The 21,512-nt window shown below is 33.9% G+C and overlaps 1 protein-coding gene across 5 annotated transcripts in view; it reads right to left on the reverse strand.

Moving 5' to 3' along the window:
- NF1 (neurofibromin 1) overlaps positions 1-21,512 on the reverse strand; it is a 266,110-nt gene that overhangs the window by 152,728 nt on the left and 91,870 nt on the right. For all 5 annotated transcript variants that reach the window (XM_055317047.1, XM_055317054.1, XM_055317038.1 and 2 more), the window contains exons 10-14: positions 21,227-21,349; positions 20,902-20,976; positions 15,351-15,482; positions 7,849-7,983; positions 4,567-4,680 (exon numbers count right to left, since the gene is read on the reverse strand). In XM_055317047.1, coding sequence (XP_055173022.1) covers positions 4,567-4,680; positions 7,849-7,983; positions 15,351-15,482; positions 20,902-20,976; positions 21,227-21,349 — 579 coding nt within the window. The remainder of the gene's footprint in view (positions 1-4,566; positions 4,681-7,848; positions 7,984-15,350; positions 15,483-20,901; positions 20,977-21,226; positions 21,350-21,512) is intronic.

Below are 21,512 nucleotides of genomic sequence, written 5' to 3' on the forward strand. Positions count from 1 at the left end.
TATCTTAACTCGAATTCCACAATGGAGGAACATTCCCCCAGAGGGACACCACTGAGCTACGCATATTCTTCTCAGTCCTTGGTCAGTATATTTGGTGATTCTATACTCCCCTTTAAAACCTTTTATTAAAACTCCAATAAAATGCTATTTGGAACAAATAATGAGAACTGATTTCTTCTTCTCTTAAAAGCAAATCAAATGCACAAACTGCTAATATCTGCATTAGTAACTTGCCTTACATTAGGAAAATATATAAATGTCTAACCTTAGACCATTTTATAATCCTAAAACTTGTAATTGATATAAAGACCAGACCTGTATTATCTTATTTCAAACACTTTTATTGTAATTCTTTTTAGATATATAATGAAAAGCTTCATTCATTGTGAGAATCTTCAAAAATTTTAGCTCTCATACCAAGGAAAAACAACACTAATTTACATTCAATTGTCACTATTGTATAAAAACAGTACCGTTTACTGGCTCTTTAAATGGCAAATTCTCTATTTATAGTTCTGTTTAAAAAAACACTTTTTATCACAATGAAAGACAATATGTTAACTGTTTCCCTGCCTTATTATGATTGCTTTCCTTGTTATGTTCCCTTCCATTTTATTTTCCACATGTATTTTAACAAAGGTCTAAACACAATATACTCATTTGACATTTCATAAACATTTTTCCGTATTTCCATGTGATCTATATGTTTTAATGGATGTTTATTAATTCGCCAAGGTGAAATGTTATCACTGAATATTAACCTGTTCTTACTAGTATTTTAAATTCTCTAATATTCTCTCATTATAAATCAGAGCAATAAGCACATATATGTGTGCGTGCGTGTGTGTGTGTGTGTGTGTGTGTGTGTGTAGCTTACTCCCTCCGAATTGTATTTATAGAATTAAAAAAAAAAATTACAGGAATTGAATTATTTGGACAAAAAAATGGATATTTGCCCTGCTTCTGTCAAATACTATCAAATAGCCTCCCAACGAGAATGCAAAAAGTATACCAATTTATAGGTCCAACAGCAATGTACACAAATTTAAGCAATGAGTCAAACGATGAATACTAAAACATTTTTGGTAAAATGAAACATACAGTACAAACAATAAAGCAGCAAATCTTAAGTATATAGCTCAAAGAATTTTTGCAAATGTGCATACTCCATGTAACTATTACCCAGATCAACACTGTCAGTGCCTAGAAGCCCTTTTCATATTCCCTTTAATCATTAGTGCTTGACAAAGGTAGCCACTGTTCTGACTTCTACCACCACAGATTACTATTGCCTATTTGTTATTTATATAAAGGGAATCACAGAGTGTGTTCTCTTTTGTGTTTGGCTGTTCTCACTGACCATTATGTTTGTGATACTGATTCATCCATGCTCTGCATTTAGCAGAAATAGCTCATTCTTTTTTCACTGCTGTAATCAATGGAATGAATATAACCAAAATTATTTATCTATTCTATTGTTGATACATTTAACTTGCTTCCAGTCTTGGAGGGGGAGAGGGGGTTGAGTACTTTTACAAATTATACTATTAATATTTTTTGTATGTGTCTTTTGGTAAACATACATATGCATTTCTATTGGATACATACTTTAGAATAGAACTGCTAGGTCCTATGTTTACTTTGTTGATATTGCAAAACAATTTTTAACAATGGTTGTACTAATTTACATTCCTACTAGTAGAGTATGAATAAAAATATAACATATTCATTTGATATTTCATAAAGCTTTTTATTATGGATTTTTAGCTTAATTACACTGCAGTCACCAAAAAATTCTGAATGATTTCAATCTTTTAGATTGTTGAGACTTACTTCATGCTCAGGATATATTGAACGTTTCATGTGCACTTGAAAAGAAAGTATTTATTTTTTAATTTTTATTTATTTATGATAGTCACAGAGAGAGAGAGAGGCAGAGACACAGGCAGAGGGAGAAGCAGGCTCCATGCACCGGGAGCCCAACGTGGGATTCGATCCCGGGTCTCCAGGATCGTGCCCTGGGCCAAAGGCAGGCGCCAAACCGCTGCGCCACCCAGGGATCCCCAAAGAAAGTATTTATTGAGTGCAATGTTCTATATATGTCCTGTTAATCTTGTTCAAATCTTCTATCCTTACTATTTTGGGGGCTTATTTATTCTATTAGGCTTTGAGAAAAGTATGCTCAGATATCCCACTACAACTGAATTTGTCTAGCTCTACTTCATATATATATTTATATATTTTGAAGCTTTGCTTTTAGGTTCATAAAGTTTTATTTTCTGGGTAGATTAGGCACTTTTGTAATAATGAGATGTCCCACTTTGTCACCAGTAACGTGTCCTGCTTTAAACTCGGTATTTGTATATTACTCCAGCTTTCTTGAGTTTATATATGTATGGCATATTTTCCTGTCCTTGAAATATCAACCACACAGTGTCTTTATATTTAAGCTGTGTCTCTCATAAAGACCACATAGTAAGATTTTTGCATTCTTTAGTATTCACCCAAGAGAAATAAAAGCATATGTGTAGACACATATACAAATCTGTAATAAATGTTTCTAGAAGTTGTATTTGTAATAGCCAAAAACTAGAAACAACATAAATATCTATCAATAAGTAAAGGGATAAACAAATTTTGCTCTGGCCACAAAATGGAACATTATACAGCAATACACATGCAGCAACATATATGAATTTATGATGAGCACACAGTTAAAGACGACAAAAAGAGAAGATACTTTATAATACCACTTATATAAAATGCAAGTTAACCTGCAATAACAGCAAGCAAGTCAATGGTTGCCAGGAAAGGATGAGAGCAGACAGGACAGTAAGAGGGGAGAGGGAGGAAGGAAACACAAAGGAGCACAAGACAACTTTCAACAATGATGGATATGTTCACCTAACTGGCCATTAACAGGTGAATAAACTGCTTTAATCAGTAAACAGAGTATTTATCAACAATAAAAAAAAAAAAAAAGGAAGTAACACATGTAATATCCGGGATGAATCTCAAACTTGTGAGTGAAAGAGGCCAGACAAAAAGAAATATATAATAGAAGATTTCAGTCATATGAACTTCCAGAACTGGCAAAATTAATCTACAATAGGAATGAGATCAGTGGAATCTGGGACACGGAGTGGGGCACAGGACACAGAACTTTCCCAGGGTGACTAGAAATACTATAAATCTTACATGATTTTTTTATTTATATGTAAATCATACTTCAGTAAGATGGTTTTAAATTTTATAAAACTATATTTATAAAACTATATAAACTAACATTATAAGACTGTATTTACCAATCATTATTAAAAAAAAATTTTAAGTCAACTATATTCACACCTACTAGGATGGCTATAATCCAAAAGACAATATAATTGTTGGCAAGAACGGAGAAACAAAACCCATATATGCTGCTGGTGGGAGTAGAAAAGGATGTAGTCACTTTGGAAAAGTTTGCTCATTCAAAAAGTTAAACAGAATTACCATACAACCCACCAATTCCACTGGCAGGTATATATGCCTGAGAGATATATTCACACAAAAACTTTTTTTTTTTCACACAAAAACTTTTATACAAATTTTCATAGCAGCATTACTTATAATAGCCAAAAAGTAAAAACAATACCAAATATCCATCAACAAATGAACAAACAAAATGTCATGTATGCATATACTGGAATATTATTTGGCAATAAAAAACACTGAAGTATTATTACATGCTACAATATGGATGAAGCTTGAAAACATGTTAAATGAAAGAAGCCAGAAACAAAAAGCCACATATTTTATGGTTCTATTTATATGAAATGGCTAGAATAAACCAATCTATAAAGACAGAAAGAAAACAGATTAGTGGTTGCCAGTGGCTGGGGTGATAGGGGAATGGAGAATTCCAGGGTTTCATTTTAGGGTAACAAAAATATTTCAGGATGAGACAGTGATGATGGCTACACAACCTTGTGAATATAGTGAAAAATACTGGACTAAATACTTTAAGAGTAAACTTTATGATATGTATTAGACCTCAATTTAAAATTCAATATATATTTTAAAAACTCCAAAAAGTCAACTGCAATTAGAAAATTTTAAGGTTTTAGGGCAGCCCTGGTGGCACAGCGGTTTAGTGCTGCCTGCAGCCTGGGGTGTGATCCTGGAGACCCAGGATCGAGTCCCACGTCGGGCTCCCTGCATGGAGCCTGTTTCTCCCTCTGCCTGTGTCTCTGCCTCTCTCTCTCTCTCTCTCTCTCTCTCTCTCTCTCTCTCTCTCTCAAATAAATAAATAAAATATTTTTTAAAAAAGAAAAAGAAAAAAAAAAGAAAATTTTAAGGTTTTGTATGAAGTATATGAATTTGCACAATGTTTCTGCTCATAAAGTAAAAACCCCTTCTTTCTATCGAGTTCTTAAAACAGCATACAAAAAACAAACATACCATTTTCTAGAAATGCCATCTCTGACAGATGTCCAGAAATGACATCTATCACTCACTGAAACCACAAACAAAAGAAACATGAAGAATGCACTTCCTTTCCAGAGCCTAGAATTCATCTCTCCTCACCTCCATTGCTTCCTGAGCAATCTCTGGCATATGTGACTGAGGGACCAGCTGGACAAGTCCTGTAATTAACTCCGCTGTACTGCCTTGGGTTTCAGGTCCCTGTTTTCTTGGATTCTGCAAGGAAAAAAAGCAAGTTCAATTTAAAAAAAAACTATCTATCCAGGAGCTGGAGATAAGAGGATGAAGAATGCCTGCTAATGGGTACACTAGGCTTCTTTTTATGGTGATGAAAATATTCTAGAATTAGATAATGGTGACACTGCACAATCTTGTGAATATACTAGAGACCACTGAATTGTATAATTTAAAATGGTCAATTTTATGGTATGTGAATCATATCTCAACAAGCTACAATAATTGTGGAATTTTTTAAAAAGTCAATATTGCTTTTGTTAAGGATTCACTTAATTTACATCTATACTTTCTTCATGTGAATAATGTCCAGAGAAAATCCTAATTAAAAGAAAATAAAAGCTAGGTATTAGCTTTTTAATTAAAAAAATCATAACAATATAAAGAGTAGGTAAGTTTTTTTCACCAACACTACACTAGCTAAATGATATACCTCTGGTTTGGAACTGATTGGTTTTGAATTTATTGGGGGTGGGTGGCAGAGGGAGGAGAGAATCTCCAGCAGACTCCCTGCTGAGCGCAGAGCCTGCAACAGGGCTCGATCTCACAACCTGAGCAGAAATCAAGAGTTGGACACTTAACCAAACCACTCAGATGCTCCTATGTGGTTCACTGAAGTGAGACCAATGCAACTTATGGCCCCATTTTATTTTGCTAACTATGGATTCCTTCTCATTATAATGATAAGGTAAACCCTCATCCTAAGATATTTGTAATTCAAAACTGTTGGCCTACTTTATAAAATTTAGGTTCAAAAATAAAATAAAATTTAGGTTCATTCACGAATAACTCAGTAACATTTACTGAAAGCTGAAGACAGAGCATTAAAAAGATGTGTTTCCTACCCTCTAAGAACATGGAAGTCTGGTGGAAAAGGCCAACATCAATAAAATAACCAGCCCAACAACTGTGAAACTGCAAATGAGACAAGAACTGCAAAGGTACGTGCTGCTTGGAGAACCTAACTAGAGAAAGGGGGCACAGGCAGAGAGGCTCCCTCAGGCTAGTAGCTAATTGCTCAAAATTAGCCAGAATAGGGAAGCAGATCATAAGCAGAAGGAAGAGCAAGAGAAGGTATGAAGGAATGTAGTAGGTAAGATGGAAGGAAAGACAGACCACCGTGACGACAGTAAAAAAGAGAGAAAAACAGGATGCTAGATGTGGCAGACGTGGCGGGTGGGAGTCAGACTGTGCATGCCCCTGTAGGTCTATGCGGAGTTTGGTCTTTATTTCAAGGGCAATTTCAACTAAAAGGTTCTAAGCTGGGCAAGAGGCATGATAAGATTTTCTTGCTAAAGACATCAGCATAAGTTTAACTCCAGTGCAGAGAAATGTTTACAGGGAGGTAGAAGAGAGTATGAGCTGGGCGATTAGGAGGCCTGACAAAATGAGAGCAGTGGATTACGGCAGAGATGGTAGGAATGGTAGACAATCAAATCATGTTACCTTAAAAATACCATGACTGACATCATTTAGTAGTTATTCCTATATTGCTCCTACTTACTACGATTTAGAATTCTTCGTGTAAATAAGAATAATTATTTACAATGAGTCACTATTTTAACTTACCTTTGGTTATGCTGAGAAAAGTTGTTTCACCACTAGATGGCAACAAAGAGACTAATTTCAATTAAATGACTTCAGCTGGCTAAATTTCAACCTTGGAAAATACCAAGTTTTGTTTAAATTTTTATTCTTTGATTAATGAAATATTGAACACTGAAGACACCAGTGACTGGTGCATTCTTTACTCTGATGTACAGGCATGCAGAGTGGTATGAATATATTACACAAAATGCATGATGAAATCCCACCGAAAATAATTTATGCTACAAAGATGTGAGGAGACAGGGGATTTAATTACTTTCACAGTCTCACTGATAAGGCTCTATGGAATTTTCCATGTCAGATTCTAACAATTTATTCTATAGAACTCCCAAATTTGGATGGGCTTCTCAAAGAATTCAAAATATCACAGGCCTTCCTTTGGCATTACTAATCCCTTTAAGAATTCTGTGTATCTCTCCCTCTCTCACTTCTCTGAAGAAAAAATACTCATGTACACATTTTTTTTAAGTTCAAGGGGTTCACAGAACTCTTGAACATATGGACATCAAGTTATGAACTCCTATATATAGTAATTTGAAAGCACCTTGTCAGCACTTATAAAAACTTTTGCCAAAGCACTAAGAAATTTTTCCAGAAGCTGCTCTCCAGGGTAGGAGAAACTTCAACAAAGGTTACACATGTTATCCTATGACCTTCAAAATACAAAACTGCCATATTTGGGGCATTAATAACATTAATATTAATGTCGACTGTATTTTATTAATAGTAATAATAGTTAACATTTAGTGCTAATTATGCATTTATTAAACATTGTTCGTTCCTAAAAGCATAACTATACTATCTCAAGCTTCTTAACAATCTTTCTGAGACAGGGACTATTATCATCATTATGAGAAAAGGAAGACAGAGAGGTTAAGTCACCTAAAATCACATCATCAGTCTGTCTCCAGAGCCTATGCTTTCAATTACTTATATAACTAGCACTCATTTACATCTGGTAGTTCCTGACTACTTTGTGTACTACAGTTTTGCCCCAGGAATCAAATACCACCTGAGGCTGCAAAAGCAGAGTTATAACAATAGTTAAGTGCTAACCACACCCATCTACCTCCTTCTCCTTCCAATACAGTACTTTCAGGCGAAGCCAGTGATAATAGGTTGATGAGAGAAGAAAGGGAAATAAGAAAGCTAAATGGTTTGGCAATTGCAATTGGAGATTTAAAAACCAACTGTGAATATGAGAAAAAACTTGGATTTATGTTCATTTCATTACCTCCATCCCCATTCCAGGACAATGTCTAAATAGAATAAACCTGGAAACAAGGCTAAGAAAGATCTCACCAAAATATGTTATTTAATGATAGGGGAAATTAAGGAGAAAGGTTAAGAAATTCAATTATAGTAGCATTAAAGAAATGTAATGTTTATAAGTTTTCTTAAAGATGTCTTGGGTTTCAAGCATGATCAGAAAGGATCAGTGAGTATTCTTTAGCTAATAATCATCTCCAAGGTCTTGGTGTTTCACATAAGCCAAATTAAGTTATTGTAGTAATTTCAAGGCCTTTCATAAAAAATACTTACACAAAGCAAGAGCTTTGGATCTGCATGAATTAGTTTCACCATGGATAAGAGAAGATACTTATAGCTTCTTGTCTCCAGGTCTGTAGGTTTTTCTTTAAATTTAAGGCTTGTTACTTTTTCTTTAAATGTAAGACTCTAAAAATAAAAACAAAAATATGTCATCACCTTGTAAAAATCAGACATCAAATTCAAGACAATAGCTATCTAACTTTCAAAAATAAATCCATTAGAAAAATCTTTGAAAAAAAGAGACATTTTATCCCATCATATGTATGGTATGAGTAGAAGCATCCAAAAGTAAGTAAAAGATTAATATTATTAAACTTAAAAAACAAATGGAAACTATTTTTGCAGCATCTATATTATTCTTATATATAATGTGTCATAAAGTTTAAGTGAAAATCTATTAAAAATACTAAACACTTTAGTATCAAGTTGACTCCTACATAAAAAAACAATTTTCCAAAATGTGGAAAACATTAGGGATAAAATATTTAGTCTATTGCTCTCACAAATACATACACTGAACTATTCATTTAACAAACATTTATCTCACACAAATATACAGATATTTCATAGATTCTACATTAATTTTAATAATTGCATTGTTAATGTTCCACAAGAAATGAAAGACCAACAACTCTTAAGACACCAGACAAATAAGATGCAGTCCCAATTTCAGAGATGTTAAAAACTAAAAATAAGTGTTTCTTAGACCTGATGAAATATGCCATATTGGCAATCATTGTATTTAACAGTTAACCGTAAGTTTTGCTTTTTCCTTCAAGGCGTTCCACCTCTCTCAAGTTAATAGGATGCATGTATTTTGCCTGAAGAATATTAGTAAAAGAGAGAAAGAACTCTTTGACAAGCATAAGTCACAAAAGTCTACGCTACGTAAGTCTGCATGAAGCACAAAAAACGTGCTTCAATTACAGAGACAGTATGGTAGATGCTATGCTGATGCCATAATTACAAATGTTATTCAACAAAAAATCCAACAATTGCATTCTGGACATAAAACCACCTTTTATACTGTTACAAATCATTTCCCGCCCCCTTCCTTTAAAACAACACAAAAAAATCAAGTTCTGACACATACCCCTTTATTTATTAATGTTTTTAGTTTTAGGTGTACAACATAATGACTTAATATTTATATACATTATACAATGGTCACCACAGTAAGTCCAGTTACCATCTGTCACCATTCAAAATGGTTACAACAGGGGCAGCCCAGGTGGCTCAGTGGTTTAGCACTGCCTTCAGCCCAGGGCCTGATCCTGGAGACCTGGGATCAAGTCCGACGTCTGGCTCTCTGCGTGGAGCCTGCTTCTCCTTCTGCCTGTATCTCTGCCCCTCTCTTTCTCTCATGAATAAATAATAAAATAAGTATTTTTTTAAAAATGGGGGGATCCCTGGGTGGCTCAGCGGTTTGGCGCCTGCCTTTGGCCCGCGGCGCAATCCTGGGGTCCCGGGATCGAGTCCCACGTCAGGCTCCCGGCATGGAGCCTGCTTCTCCCTCTGCCTGTGTCTCTGCCTCTCTCTCTCTGTCTCTCTATCATGAATAAATAAAATCTAAAAAAATAATAATAAAAATATAAAAAATGGTTACATTATTGATTATATTCCTTATGCTGTACATTACATCCTCATGTCTTAGTTATTTTACAACTGAAAGAAAGTTAAATTAATCTCCTTCACCTATTTCATTGTTCCCATCCATGGCCCTTCCCTTCTGACAACCATCAGTTTGATCTCTGTATCTATCATTCTGTTTCTGTTTTGTTTTTTAGATTCTAAATATAAATGAAATCATATAGTATTTATCTTTGTCTGACTTAACATAATACCAAGGTCTACCCACGTTGTTGCAAATGGCAAGATTTCATTCTTTTTTATGGCTGAGTAATATTCCAGTGTGTATGATGGACACTTAGGTTCCCTCCATATCTTGCTATTATAAATAATGTTGCAGTGAACACAGGGGTGCATGTCTTTTCAAATTAGGGTTTTTGTTTCTTCAGATAAGTATCTAGGAGTAGAGTTGCTGGATTGTATAATATCTCTATTTTTAATTTTTTTTAAAAATCTCCGTACTATTTCCCCTAGTGTCTGTACCAATTTACATTCTGACCAACAATGTGCAGGGTTCCTTTATCTCCACATCCTGCCAACATCTGTTAATTCTTGACTTTTTTCTAATCATTCTGACTAGTGAGGTGATTTATCACTGTGGTTTTGATTTGCACTTCCCTGATGTTTAGTGATGTTGAGCATGTGCCTGTTGGGCATCTGTATGGCTTCTTTGGAGAAATTGCAAATAACAGATAACAGGCTATCCAGCATCTGTGCATCCATATTAATAATGTCCAAGTAAATGGGCTGTCTTTCAGAGGTAAAAAGTCGAGATGCATATGTATCTGTAGCACACAGCCACAATTCTCAATGTTTCAGTATAAGACACATTTGTTAGTACACCCTAGAACGCTAAAGGGTTTTGCCTCAAAGGGAAAACATACACATTAATGCTCAAGAATGTCACTACAGGAAAGAAACAGCAAAACTTACAAATACTGCTTGCTTTTATTTTATAATCCCATTGGCAATATCTTACTGAATGTATTTAATAAATTCTGCTTTTGCTGTCTGCTCCCATTAAATTCTATTCTTTTTTCATTCTAAGTCATGGTAACACCTTAGATCAAAGTGATCAACTTTCACTAAACAAATTTATTTAGTAAATTGTAACTAAGCATAACTCCCCTTCCCTGATGCAGCTATTGCACAGGACCACAGATCAGAGAACAACTAACAGAATAATTATCTCTTATTCAATAATCATTTTCAAAAAGCTAGGTAATAGTTCAATTATGTCATCTCTACATCAGCATATAAATTTTGTTCTAGCACTGCTGCCTAATATGTGGTAAAGACTTGAAAGGGTTAAACAGAGTTTTCAATTCAAATACCTTTTAATTAATAACCAACTGGGGGATTATATAAAATCAGGAACAACAAAGCTAAAGAAGAAATATATTTCTGAACTAGAAATGTAAGAAAAATAATCCATTCATTAATTTACTCATTGACCTTCCATACTGCAAATATTAGTAAGAATCCAGGCTAGTACATGCTCTTTGACAAAGAATAGAAGTGGTCATTCCCAGGAATAATTAATTAATAAGAATATTTAGCTGCTTACTAAAAGTCCAAACCATTTGTTAACTTATTTAAGACTATGACTATATAGACATGTAAGAGCATTCCTTGAGCCAGGATCTCAGAAACAAAATGTGCAGAAATTACACATATTTGTGAAAATGTATACTTTTTTTATTAATAGACTACCTTAGTTTTAAAACAGTAAATGATTAGTGATTTAAAAATATTTCAAACTTTAAAAAATATCACAAAAATATAAAATGGAGAAGCTATGGCTCAATGTTCATATGGAAAGACTAAAACATTTAAACGACCAAGTGCTCAATCCAAGATAATAATGCAACTTTAAACTGCATTAGTAGAAACATGGTATGCAGACACAGCAGGTTATGGCATTCTTCAATCAATTATACCACATCTGGAACACTAAAGTCAGATCTTTTAATATGTCATTTTAATTGGAAAAAAGTGTTAGGTTGAATTCTTTCCAAAAGAGAAGCAAAACAGAGGAGAGTTTTAAAGGCAAATCAAGAAAGAAATTCATTCACTCATTCAACAAATATGTACTAAATGCCTACTACATGTTCTAGGAGCCAGGAATCCAGCGCTAGACAAGCCAAACAGAACTCCTGCTTTGATCAAGCTAATGCACTAGTAAAGGAAGACAGCTGAAGAACTGGACAGACACTGAAATGAAAGTCAACCATTCACTAATCATGTGACTGTCATTCATTAAACAGTTATTTGTGCAGATCAAACAGCATACACACATATCCCCACAAGCTTTTAAAGAAAGCTGAAATAATAAAATCCCAATACTAAAATCATATGAAAATAAGACAAAACCTGAGGAGTACAGGGGAACTTTAATGAAGTATCTTCAGTGCTGTCATACAGAAGAATTGAAAGTATTCTATAGAGCTACAAAAAACAGAGTGATGAATGGGAGTGACAGAGAGACGAGTCCATCTTGGTTAAAGAAAAACCTTCAAATTGCGCTTTCTGACAAGAAATATATCTACCTCCAAATTCAGGGTGGTTTATAAAGCCTTCTTACAGATTGAACTTCTTTGACTGCTACTTCTGTAACAAGACAAAGGCTCAGGTTTATCAGAGACACGAATCAACTGAGGCAATACAAATGAGGATGACCCACTGAACATGTAATGCATGTAATACAGTGGTTCTCAGTTGGAGGCAGCTGTCTCCCAGGGGATAACTGGAAATGTCTGGAGACATTTTTGGACTGGCAGGGCAGGTACTCCTGGCATGTAGTTGCTAGAGGTTAGAAATGCTGCGAAATATCCTACAATACATAGGATAGTCCCCTACAACATTCCAAAATGTCAATAGTGCCAAGGTTGAGATACCCTGTCACTTATTTATTAAATCATTTATTATCAATTTCCTGTGTTTCCAGACTTGATGGGCACCTGTAGTGAGCTCTTTATTAGAAGTTTTCAAGCAAAATCTACAAGACTGGCATCTCTCTGAGGGAAAGTGCCTTGTCTGTTTAGTTCATCATGCTTCCCTGGTGTTAACACTATGCCTGGCAGCTTTTGGGAGAGCTCAATATTTCCACGTATGTTGTCTGACTATTCACTCACCGGGTTTAAGAGGGGTAAGATTCACCTAAGAAGCATCTAAATAGTAAAATTTTATTATTCTAAAAAGTTATTTCATATTAAATATGTTAATTATTTTTCCTGCTAAGAGGATCAGCCAGAAAGCTCTCCTTTGGCCACTATGTACAATATATATGTACATACATATATGGGTACAAATACACACAATTTCATACATATATAAACATCTTAAAAACAATTCTGCCAATCAAATATATACTGATACACTCATAGAATAATAGGAAATAAAAACCAAATTCTTATCATAGGTGTCCTTGGACCAAAAAACGTCTAGTTACAGCTTTTATGAAATAACTTTCATTAATATAGTATGTTCCTTCTACAATCAGCTAATAAGTAGAACTAAGAAGTAAAATAACTTCTAAATGTTGGGAACATTTTCAGACTACCAATCAAATTTTGTCTTTATTCAAAAGAATAATTTAGTTTCATTTTTTTTCCAGTCTTCATGCACATAAGATTAAATTGCAGATGGCTGGTAAACTGGATATTGAAATTACAGTGGAAGTAAATATTAACTTTCTACCAATTTCTTTTCTTTTCTTTTTTTTAATTCAGGAGAAACACAGAGAGAGAGGCAAACACACAGGCAGAGGGAGAAGCAGGCTCCATGCAGGGAGCCCGATGTGGGACTCAATCCCGGGACTCCAGGACCACAACCTGAGCCAAACGCAGGAAGGAGCTCAACTGCTGAACCACCCAGGCTTCCCAGACTTTCTACCAATTTCTATTGTTGGAAGTCATTAATTTTCTACCAGAAGAAGTAGAAAACTTAAAAGGTCAAAGTTCTAACTTCCAAATATTTAGAATGAATATTTTTTAAACAATTTATTTTAAGGTATTTTCCAAAACAACTTTTTAAATGATGTCTAGTTAAATGACATTTAAGTAAATTACTTATGTTTACCTCCAATTAACTTAGATTGGAATTTTTGATTTTTAGAAAAATTAAGTTATGTGTTATCACAAAAAGTCAACTAAAAAATAACTGTATTTTATTTATTTTATTGAATAAAACATAACTGCCATACTCTTTGGCTATAATTTTTTAGACTAGAGAATCCCAAAATATATGGTATAGCAAACTTCTCTATTTGAACATCAGAGATAAAAAATCATCAGAAACAATTACTGATGACTGGATAAGAGTGAACTACAACTTTATTAAACCAAAATATTTTACTAAGGGAACTTGGGAAAAAAGAAGCATGCCAGGGAGGAAGCTGTTTAAATTATAAGTGTGAAGTAGATAATTTACTAGATAAAACCAATAGGTAAAAACATGCTGGATCCCTGGGTGGCTCAGGGGTTTGGCACCTGCCTTCAGCCCAGGGTGTGATCCTGGAGTCCCGGGATCGAGTCCCATATCGGGCTCCCTGCATGGAGCCTACTTCTCCCTCTGCCTGTGTCTCTGACTCTCTCTCTGTGTCTCTCATGAATAAATAAATAAAATCTTAAAAAAAAAAAAGCTACATTTTCATTTGAAATGACATGATGTGACTATAACTAACTATACAGAGAAAAGTCAAAGAAACTAAGAACTTTTCTGATGTAGTTACAACGGGTCATACAGCTACAGAAGCCCTTGCAAAACAGTGACTGGTTGGCATCTGATCATGTGAGCAACAGCAGCCAATAAGAACAGAAAATAAGCAGAAGACAAAGCACCACCAATCAATGTCAAGAGTTGCCATGTGTAATACTCTTGCTATACACAAATACCAAGAAATGACTTCTACAATCCTATAATCCTCTATTTTTTTAAAGATTCTATTTATTCATGAGAGACATATATATATAAATCATATGAAAATAAAATGAAGCATATATATGTCTCTCATGAATAAATAAATAAAATATTTAACATATATATAGAGAGATTGGGGGGGGCAGAGACACAGGCAGAGGGAGAAGCAGGCTCTTTGCAGGGAGCCTAACGTGGGACTCGATCCCAGGTCTCTAGGGTCACACCTTGGGCTGAAGGCGGTGCTAAACCGCTGAGCCACCTGGGCTGCCCTATAATCCTCTGTTTAAATTGGTTCCATGAGTTTTAAAATTCCACAAGAAGATTAATCTATTAGAATACCTAATTTAAAAACACTCCTTTTACTAAGTTTAAACACAAACTTCAATACAAAGTGCCTATCATTTTAAAACACACAAAGCATATTTGCTGAAACATGAAATATTTTTATTTTAAATCAAAATGTTTAATTTTACTTCTAATTTCCTATGCAGGGAATATTCAGTATCCAAAAGGCAAAACTGTGTATTAGTAGAAACATTCATTTTAATCTAGGAGTCAAGCCACCCTTACTCATCCCCAAAGATGAGGATCAAACCAAAATATTTTGATTCTTAAGGAAAAGCTACAGGAAAAAGAAAGTTAAAAGAAAGAAAAGAAAAGAGAAAAGAAAAGAAAGAAGATTTTAACAGCATTTTGTAAGAATATTTCTCTAAGACAAATAAGTTAAAAAAAAAAGAAAGAAAAAGAAAAATAAGTTCAATTAACTGAAATAGTGAAAAACAGATAACTAGCATTGCAATAATACTGCAATATACAACATACCACAGTTATAGAAAAGAAGGGACTCATTTGATTTTCTAAAATAATCAAAAAAGCAGGAATAGGATAGAGATACTGAAAATGCAATAGGAAGAAGGTAGGATTCAAATTATGATTAATCTTACCGGTGCCATTCGTATTGCTGGGTGTGCTCCACAACCCTGCACTGCTTTATGAAGTGTTTCACCAAACATGTTTCGAAGCTCAACTGAGTGACAATATACAGCATCAATCTTAGGCCACCAATCCAATGCAGACTGGAGAAAAACAGAGACCATAAGAGAGGAAAAGTACAAATTTGCATGAGTTCTACGCTCTGGTTAACACTGTAGCCTTATGTTTTATCCTTCTGTGAATAACTTTCTAAGACCATGCAAACACACACCATGATTTCCAAAGTCTTCAAATAATATCTTTAATTCAAACACCTACCCATACATTTATTTTAAAATACAATAATGATGAGACAAATTGCTTCATGTGCACAAGAATATAAGACTGATTTTCTAACAGATAAGTTAATGAATCTGAAAAACAGTCTTTAGAGAGCTAATTCTGTAGCCAATCTTTTTCCTTTTTTAACTTTAATATTTTACACATTTCAGAAACATACGTATATAGTATATATTTTCCCACGTAAGAATGCTAATTATCAAAGCTTTAAAAAAGATTAGTGGTTCAACACAATGTTGAAGGAATAAGTGGAAAAACCATCACTTATATGCCTACAAACAACAATGGTAAGTACAACACAAAATTAGTAAATGAAATAAAGCTATTAGTAAACCTATAATCTTAAATTGATATGTAATGATGGTACAATACACAAAAAGACTAATGATCATCACAAAGACAAACTGATCATACCTAATTAGTGTATAAAGATAATTTTTTTATGTAAATATTTATCTATTTCAGTTTCACCTGTTTGGCTTTGGTTCTAGTTTCTAATGCCTATTTTATTTGAAGAGTATCTAATTTAACTTTAAAGTTCATTACTTTGAAAAAAAAATAAAGTTCATTACTTTGTTACGAAAATCACTAAAGTTATAAAGTCCATCTATCAGTTACTACAAAAATGGATGAATTTTCATTCCATATGGAGATTATGCACAGCATGGGGCAACTTCAAACATAGGCTTCCAGCTTATGACACTCCGCTACATAGGAAGTACCTGGAAGAATGATGCAACTAGCACAAGAAGAGGACGTAAGGGTGTCACACCCTATTTCTAGGTTCCTTCTCATCCAAAACGAAGTTATTTCTCAACTTCAACTTCTAATTTCTTCACCCATAATTCTAGAATACTTTAGGTTATATTACCTTAAAATTAGATTACAAACTCTAGGTACTGGATAGTAGATTATATGATTAACTTACAATACACAATTTGAATCCTGAACTCTATTTATAGGAAGGGACCCCAAAGCTGTGAGGGAAGAAATAAATTCTCTTTGGATAGTAAGGTTGTTTCTGCTATTCCCCCAACTCTTACTTTATTTAAGCTAATTCCTAACAAATGATCAAGTTTCAGTTTGGCTATAAAATGGACCCTTTTAACCTTTGGTCAATTTAGTCATTTGACTTGCCCAAGCAATCAACACAACTTGATTACCATATATTTACTAATTTATACAGCTTGTGTTAATCAGCTTAAAGCCCAAAGGCTTCATGATCACAAAATGCATTGAGACAATTGTCCTACTCATTCTCCTGATCCCATAATATCTTGTCAGAAACTAGTAACTAAAGAGATATGCATCCCATATAACATCCTATCCAAACTATTATGCTGTATCGATAGTTGCTGAAATTGTAACATGACACCAGATGCATCTGTTAAAATAATATGATTTTAACTTAAGATTTAGTGATTTTCATAACTGCCATTTTTTATAATATAAAAATTTATTCATTTTAACGTAAAAGTTAAAGATATACTTTCAAATAAAATGTGCGTTAAAAACTAGGCATCATGTAGTTGGCAAAAATTATAGTGTTTTAAGCAGTTACTAAATGTGTCCCTTCTGAAACTAGTCAACTAAAGTAGACAATTCTTTTTTTTCCTCCTTGAAAACACTAGGTTTACTGCCAAACAAATGCAATACTTTTGCAAGTACATAGTATGAGCAAACTATGGCAATTCTTCAAGAGATAGTTAAGTAAATTTTCAAGTGCCTTGGAGAGAACTTTTCCAACCTCTCAGTAAGAAGAGACCACTATCATTTTCAGTATGTGAGTTATCTATAAGGAAACTACAACAAACTGCCATAAGGAAAAAAAAATAGAATACTAAATACTATACAGCTACAGCATGTTCTGCTGATCGCTAAGATATCTGGGTCACATGTATGTATTACTATTTCTTTAATTTCCCAATTATAACAACATATCTAATTTAACCTAAAGGAAGCCAATAAAGATTAAGTACATAACATAGATCTTATAACTTTAATTCATCTCTTACAGCATGTTGTGATAAAAAAAAGTTACAGAACTAGGGGTACCATTTTTGAAGCTGATAGTCTACAGTATAGTAATATTCAAGTAGTGAATAGATTTTCAGGTTCCTTAGGAAGAAACAGAATATTTTAGATCTAAACATTGTACTTATGAATTGAGTATGAATGTTTCCCAGAAAGAAAACAAACTGCAAAGTATTATCAATTTTACATAACCCCTCAAAAACATATCAGTAAAATTTGTATCTTATATGACAGTGTGACAGTAAGAAACAAAATCTGTGAATTTGGCTAAAGAATCATGGAAGAAAAGAACTTATGAGGTGTGTATTGAACCAAGAATCAATGAATAAATTTAAGATTAGGAGTCCAAATATCTAAGAAAAACTTCATGTGATTTCAAGACAAAGTATTTCTATAACCGTCTTCAGTGAGACTTTTTAATGGTCAGTTCCATAAATCTGCATAATTACTTTATATATAGTCGTTTTCAGTCAGAAAGTACTTCAGATTCAGTATCTATTAGCCTCAACCACAGGAAGAAAAAAGCCAAACATAACAAGAAATAATTTGTCAAACATTCTACAGTATGATAAAGTATCATTATCTAAAGTATACCTTTAAAAGACGCTTTATAGACTCAAATTTATGCTTTTTTGTCATTCATTGAAGGTTACTGATGCTAAGTATTTTAAAAATTAGCCAATATAGGTTTCTTTTTATAAAAATAGACTTCATATTGACATGACCTCTGATACAGACACACTCCACCTTCACACATGCAGTACTCATCAGAGTACAGAAGGATGCACAACCACTTCACCATATACACTGAGGCATGCATGAAGTACCACTCCAGGCATGCTTTAAACCCACAAAGGAGCAGCTCAGCCACTTACAGCAGTGCCAAGTCCATGCTTGAAAGTGCTCTATATATTCAATTGTAGACAAAAATATTTCACAATTAAAGTAACTAGCCACAAAGTATTAAAAAATCATATACTTGGGTTTATTAAATACACTTTTTAAGCATTTATGTAGAACCATCCACTCTAACAAATGGAATGTTTTTAGTATTATAAGTCAAAGAAGAAACATAATAATATTTTAATTCTGAATTACAGATAAACCTGAGAAGCAAAATCACCTCTTTTTTTTTTTTTCTTAAAACAGCCTTGAAAGTAAACATTGAGAATACAATGTCTTGGGGTTCACTACCCTGGCAAAAATTAAAACTTTTTAAGTTTTTAATACAAACATACCTTATCTGCAATCAGATTCATTAAGCTTTCTCTTTCGAGAAAATAACATGAAAAGTTATTTATACCTATTATTTAACCCACTGTTACTCAACTGTGGAACATATCATTCCCTCAAGGCATTTTAGTTGTTCAGTATATCTGGGGTTTGGAGGAGGAAAGTGGCCCAAATGGCATTTAACGAAATGAGGATCAGGGATACTAGGTGTCTAGCAACGCACAAGGTTGTCCTGTACAACAAAGAACTGCCCTGCCCAAAATGCTACTATCATATCATTGAGAAACTAAACATGTCACTAAATAGATTTAGAATTATTTTTCTCCTGCAGGAATGGGTAACGAAAATGAAATAAAAAAAGAGAAAACAGAGGTGCCTGGGTGGCTCAGTTAAGCACCTGACTCTTTTTTTTTTTTTTTTTTTAACACCTGACTCTTGATTTCAGCTCAGGTCATGATCTCAGTGTTTTGAGACTGAGCCCCATGTTGGGCTACATTGGACATGGAGCCTGCTTAAGGTTCTCCCTCTCCCTCTCCTTCTGCCCTGCTCCCTCTCTAAAAAAGGAGAAAGAGAAGGAGAAGGAGAAGGAGGAGGAGGAGGAGGAGGAGGAGGAGGAGGAGGAGAAGGAGAAAGAAAAGGAAAGGAAAGGAAAAGGAAAAGGAAAAAGAAAAAAGAAAAAAGAAAAAAGAAAAAAGAAAAGAAATAGAATTTGGTTTAATTCAATACATCCAAGGCAAATGAATATGGGGAGGAATTTTTAACTCATCAGAAGATATACTCTTAAAATCAAATTTGATTATAAAGAGGACAAATATACCTAATTAATGATTAAAGCCCTTTTTAAGGGAGAAAACGTTGACCAATTTACACATAAATGGATAAAAGTAGAGCTAGAGAACCTTCAAAATATTACTGTTCCTAACCAGAAGAACAGAATTTGGTAGAATTTTAAGATTAGGAGTCCAAATATCTAAGAAAAACTTCATGTGATTTCAAGACAAAGTATTTCCATAAATGTCTCAAAGTATTTCCATAAATGTCTTCAGTGAGACTCTGTAATGGTCAAATAGTTAAAATTCATGGTCCAAATCTGATAGTTTCACTATCATTCTACTTAATGTACTCTCATCAGAGTCAAAGGTTTCACAAGTATCCTTTAATGAGCTTAATTTTGTCTGATATGCTTTTGTATCACATCAACACCTCTATTTAAGTGTGTTAATATTTCATTTATTTAAGGAAGACTACTAAAAAGTACAATCAAACATGATCTCACCATTTTTTAAATGTACCATTCTGGCCTACAACATAAACAGTTACTACTTTTAACTTAAAATGGTAAGGTAACAAGTCAGAAAATATCACATGCAAGGAAAAAGCTAGGAGTATTAAAATAGTATGTAGTATGTAAAAAGTTTGGGGATGAAAATGTTCAATTATAGTCTCAGTAGCACTGTTCTCAAGAGCTTTTGATACAAATAAAATATTTTAAGTTTAATCTTTCCAAAGGCTCCTATTAACTTTACCTTTCTCAATAAAGGCCCTCAGGTCAAACTGAATATGAAAAATACAATCGCAGGACGCCTGGGTGGCTCAGCGGTTGAGAGTCTGCCTTTGGCTCAGGGCGTGATCCCAGAGTCTTGGGATCGAGTCCCACATCGGGCTTCCTGCATGGAACCTGCTTCTCCCTCTGCCTATGTCTCTGCCTCTCTCTCTCTCTCTCTCTCTCTCTCTCTCTCTCTCACATGAATAAATAAATAAAATCTTAAAAAAAGAAAGAAAAATACAATCGTTTATCAGTTACTAGATATCACCTGTGAGAAATCTTTCTATACCACACATCTAAGTTCAAAATCTTTTTACAAACCAAGAATGTTTTTCTTAAAAAGAAATACAAGAGGAAAGAAAGGAAGGAAAACAAATTTTAAGTAATTTAGCAATACCTTTTGGACTTACATTGGTGATGATTCGGTGGAGTGAATTTACCAGCACATAGTGAAATGTAGAAGGGGAATTCTGAGCCAGGCAGATCTACAGGGGATAAGAAAAAAACTGTGTATTATTTCTATGAGAAAAATATTAAACACAAATGAAGATAAAAGAAACAGAAAGGAAAAGTTTTTAAAAAACAGAATAAATCCTTAAGGTCTTAAAATTAACATCAATACATAATATTGAAAAATACCAATTCATCTTTCTAGTCTTTTCACATTTATAAAGTAAGGGTCAACAGCATAAGTTGTAATAGTAAACACAACTGGATATAAACCAATACTCTCACCTTAAAGTGTTGGTTATTGTGAGGGCTTATTCGAAAGCAAGAAACAAGGCAGTCAATCATTAGATCCACATCTGCAGGCTGACTGCCTCTTGAGAATGGTTTACTTGGATTAAAGAGTAGGTTCTATGAAAATCCCAAAAGAAAACAAAAGCCTTTAAACAATCATGCAGTACTTTTTTTTACTAGTATTTAATAATACCAACACAGCATCCACATACATGGAAATAACATTCAATTGCCAGAAGAAGCACAAAGCACTAACAAAGTGGTTCATCAGTCTGATAAA

This window comes from Nyctereutes procyonoides, unplaced genomic scaffold (genome assembly GCF_905146905.1).
Source record: "Nyctereutes procyonoides isolate TBG_1078 unplaced genomic scaffold, NYPRO_anot_genome, whole genome shotgun sequence".
Classification (NCBI taxonomy): Eukaryota; Metazoa; Chordata; class Mammalia; order Carnivora; family Canidae; genus Nyctereutes; species Nyctereutes procyonoides.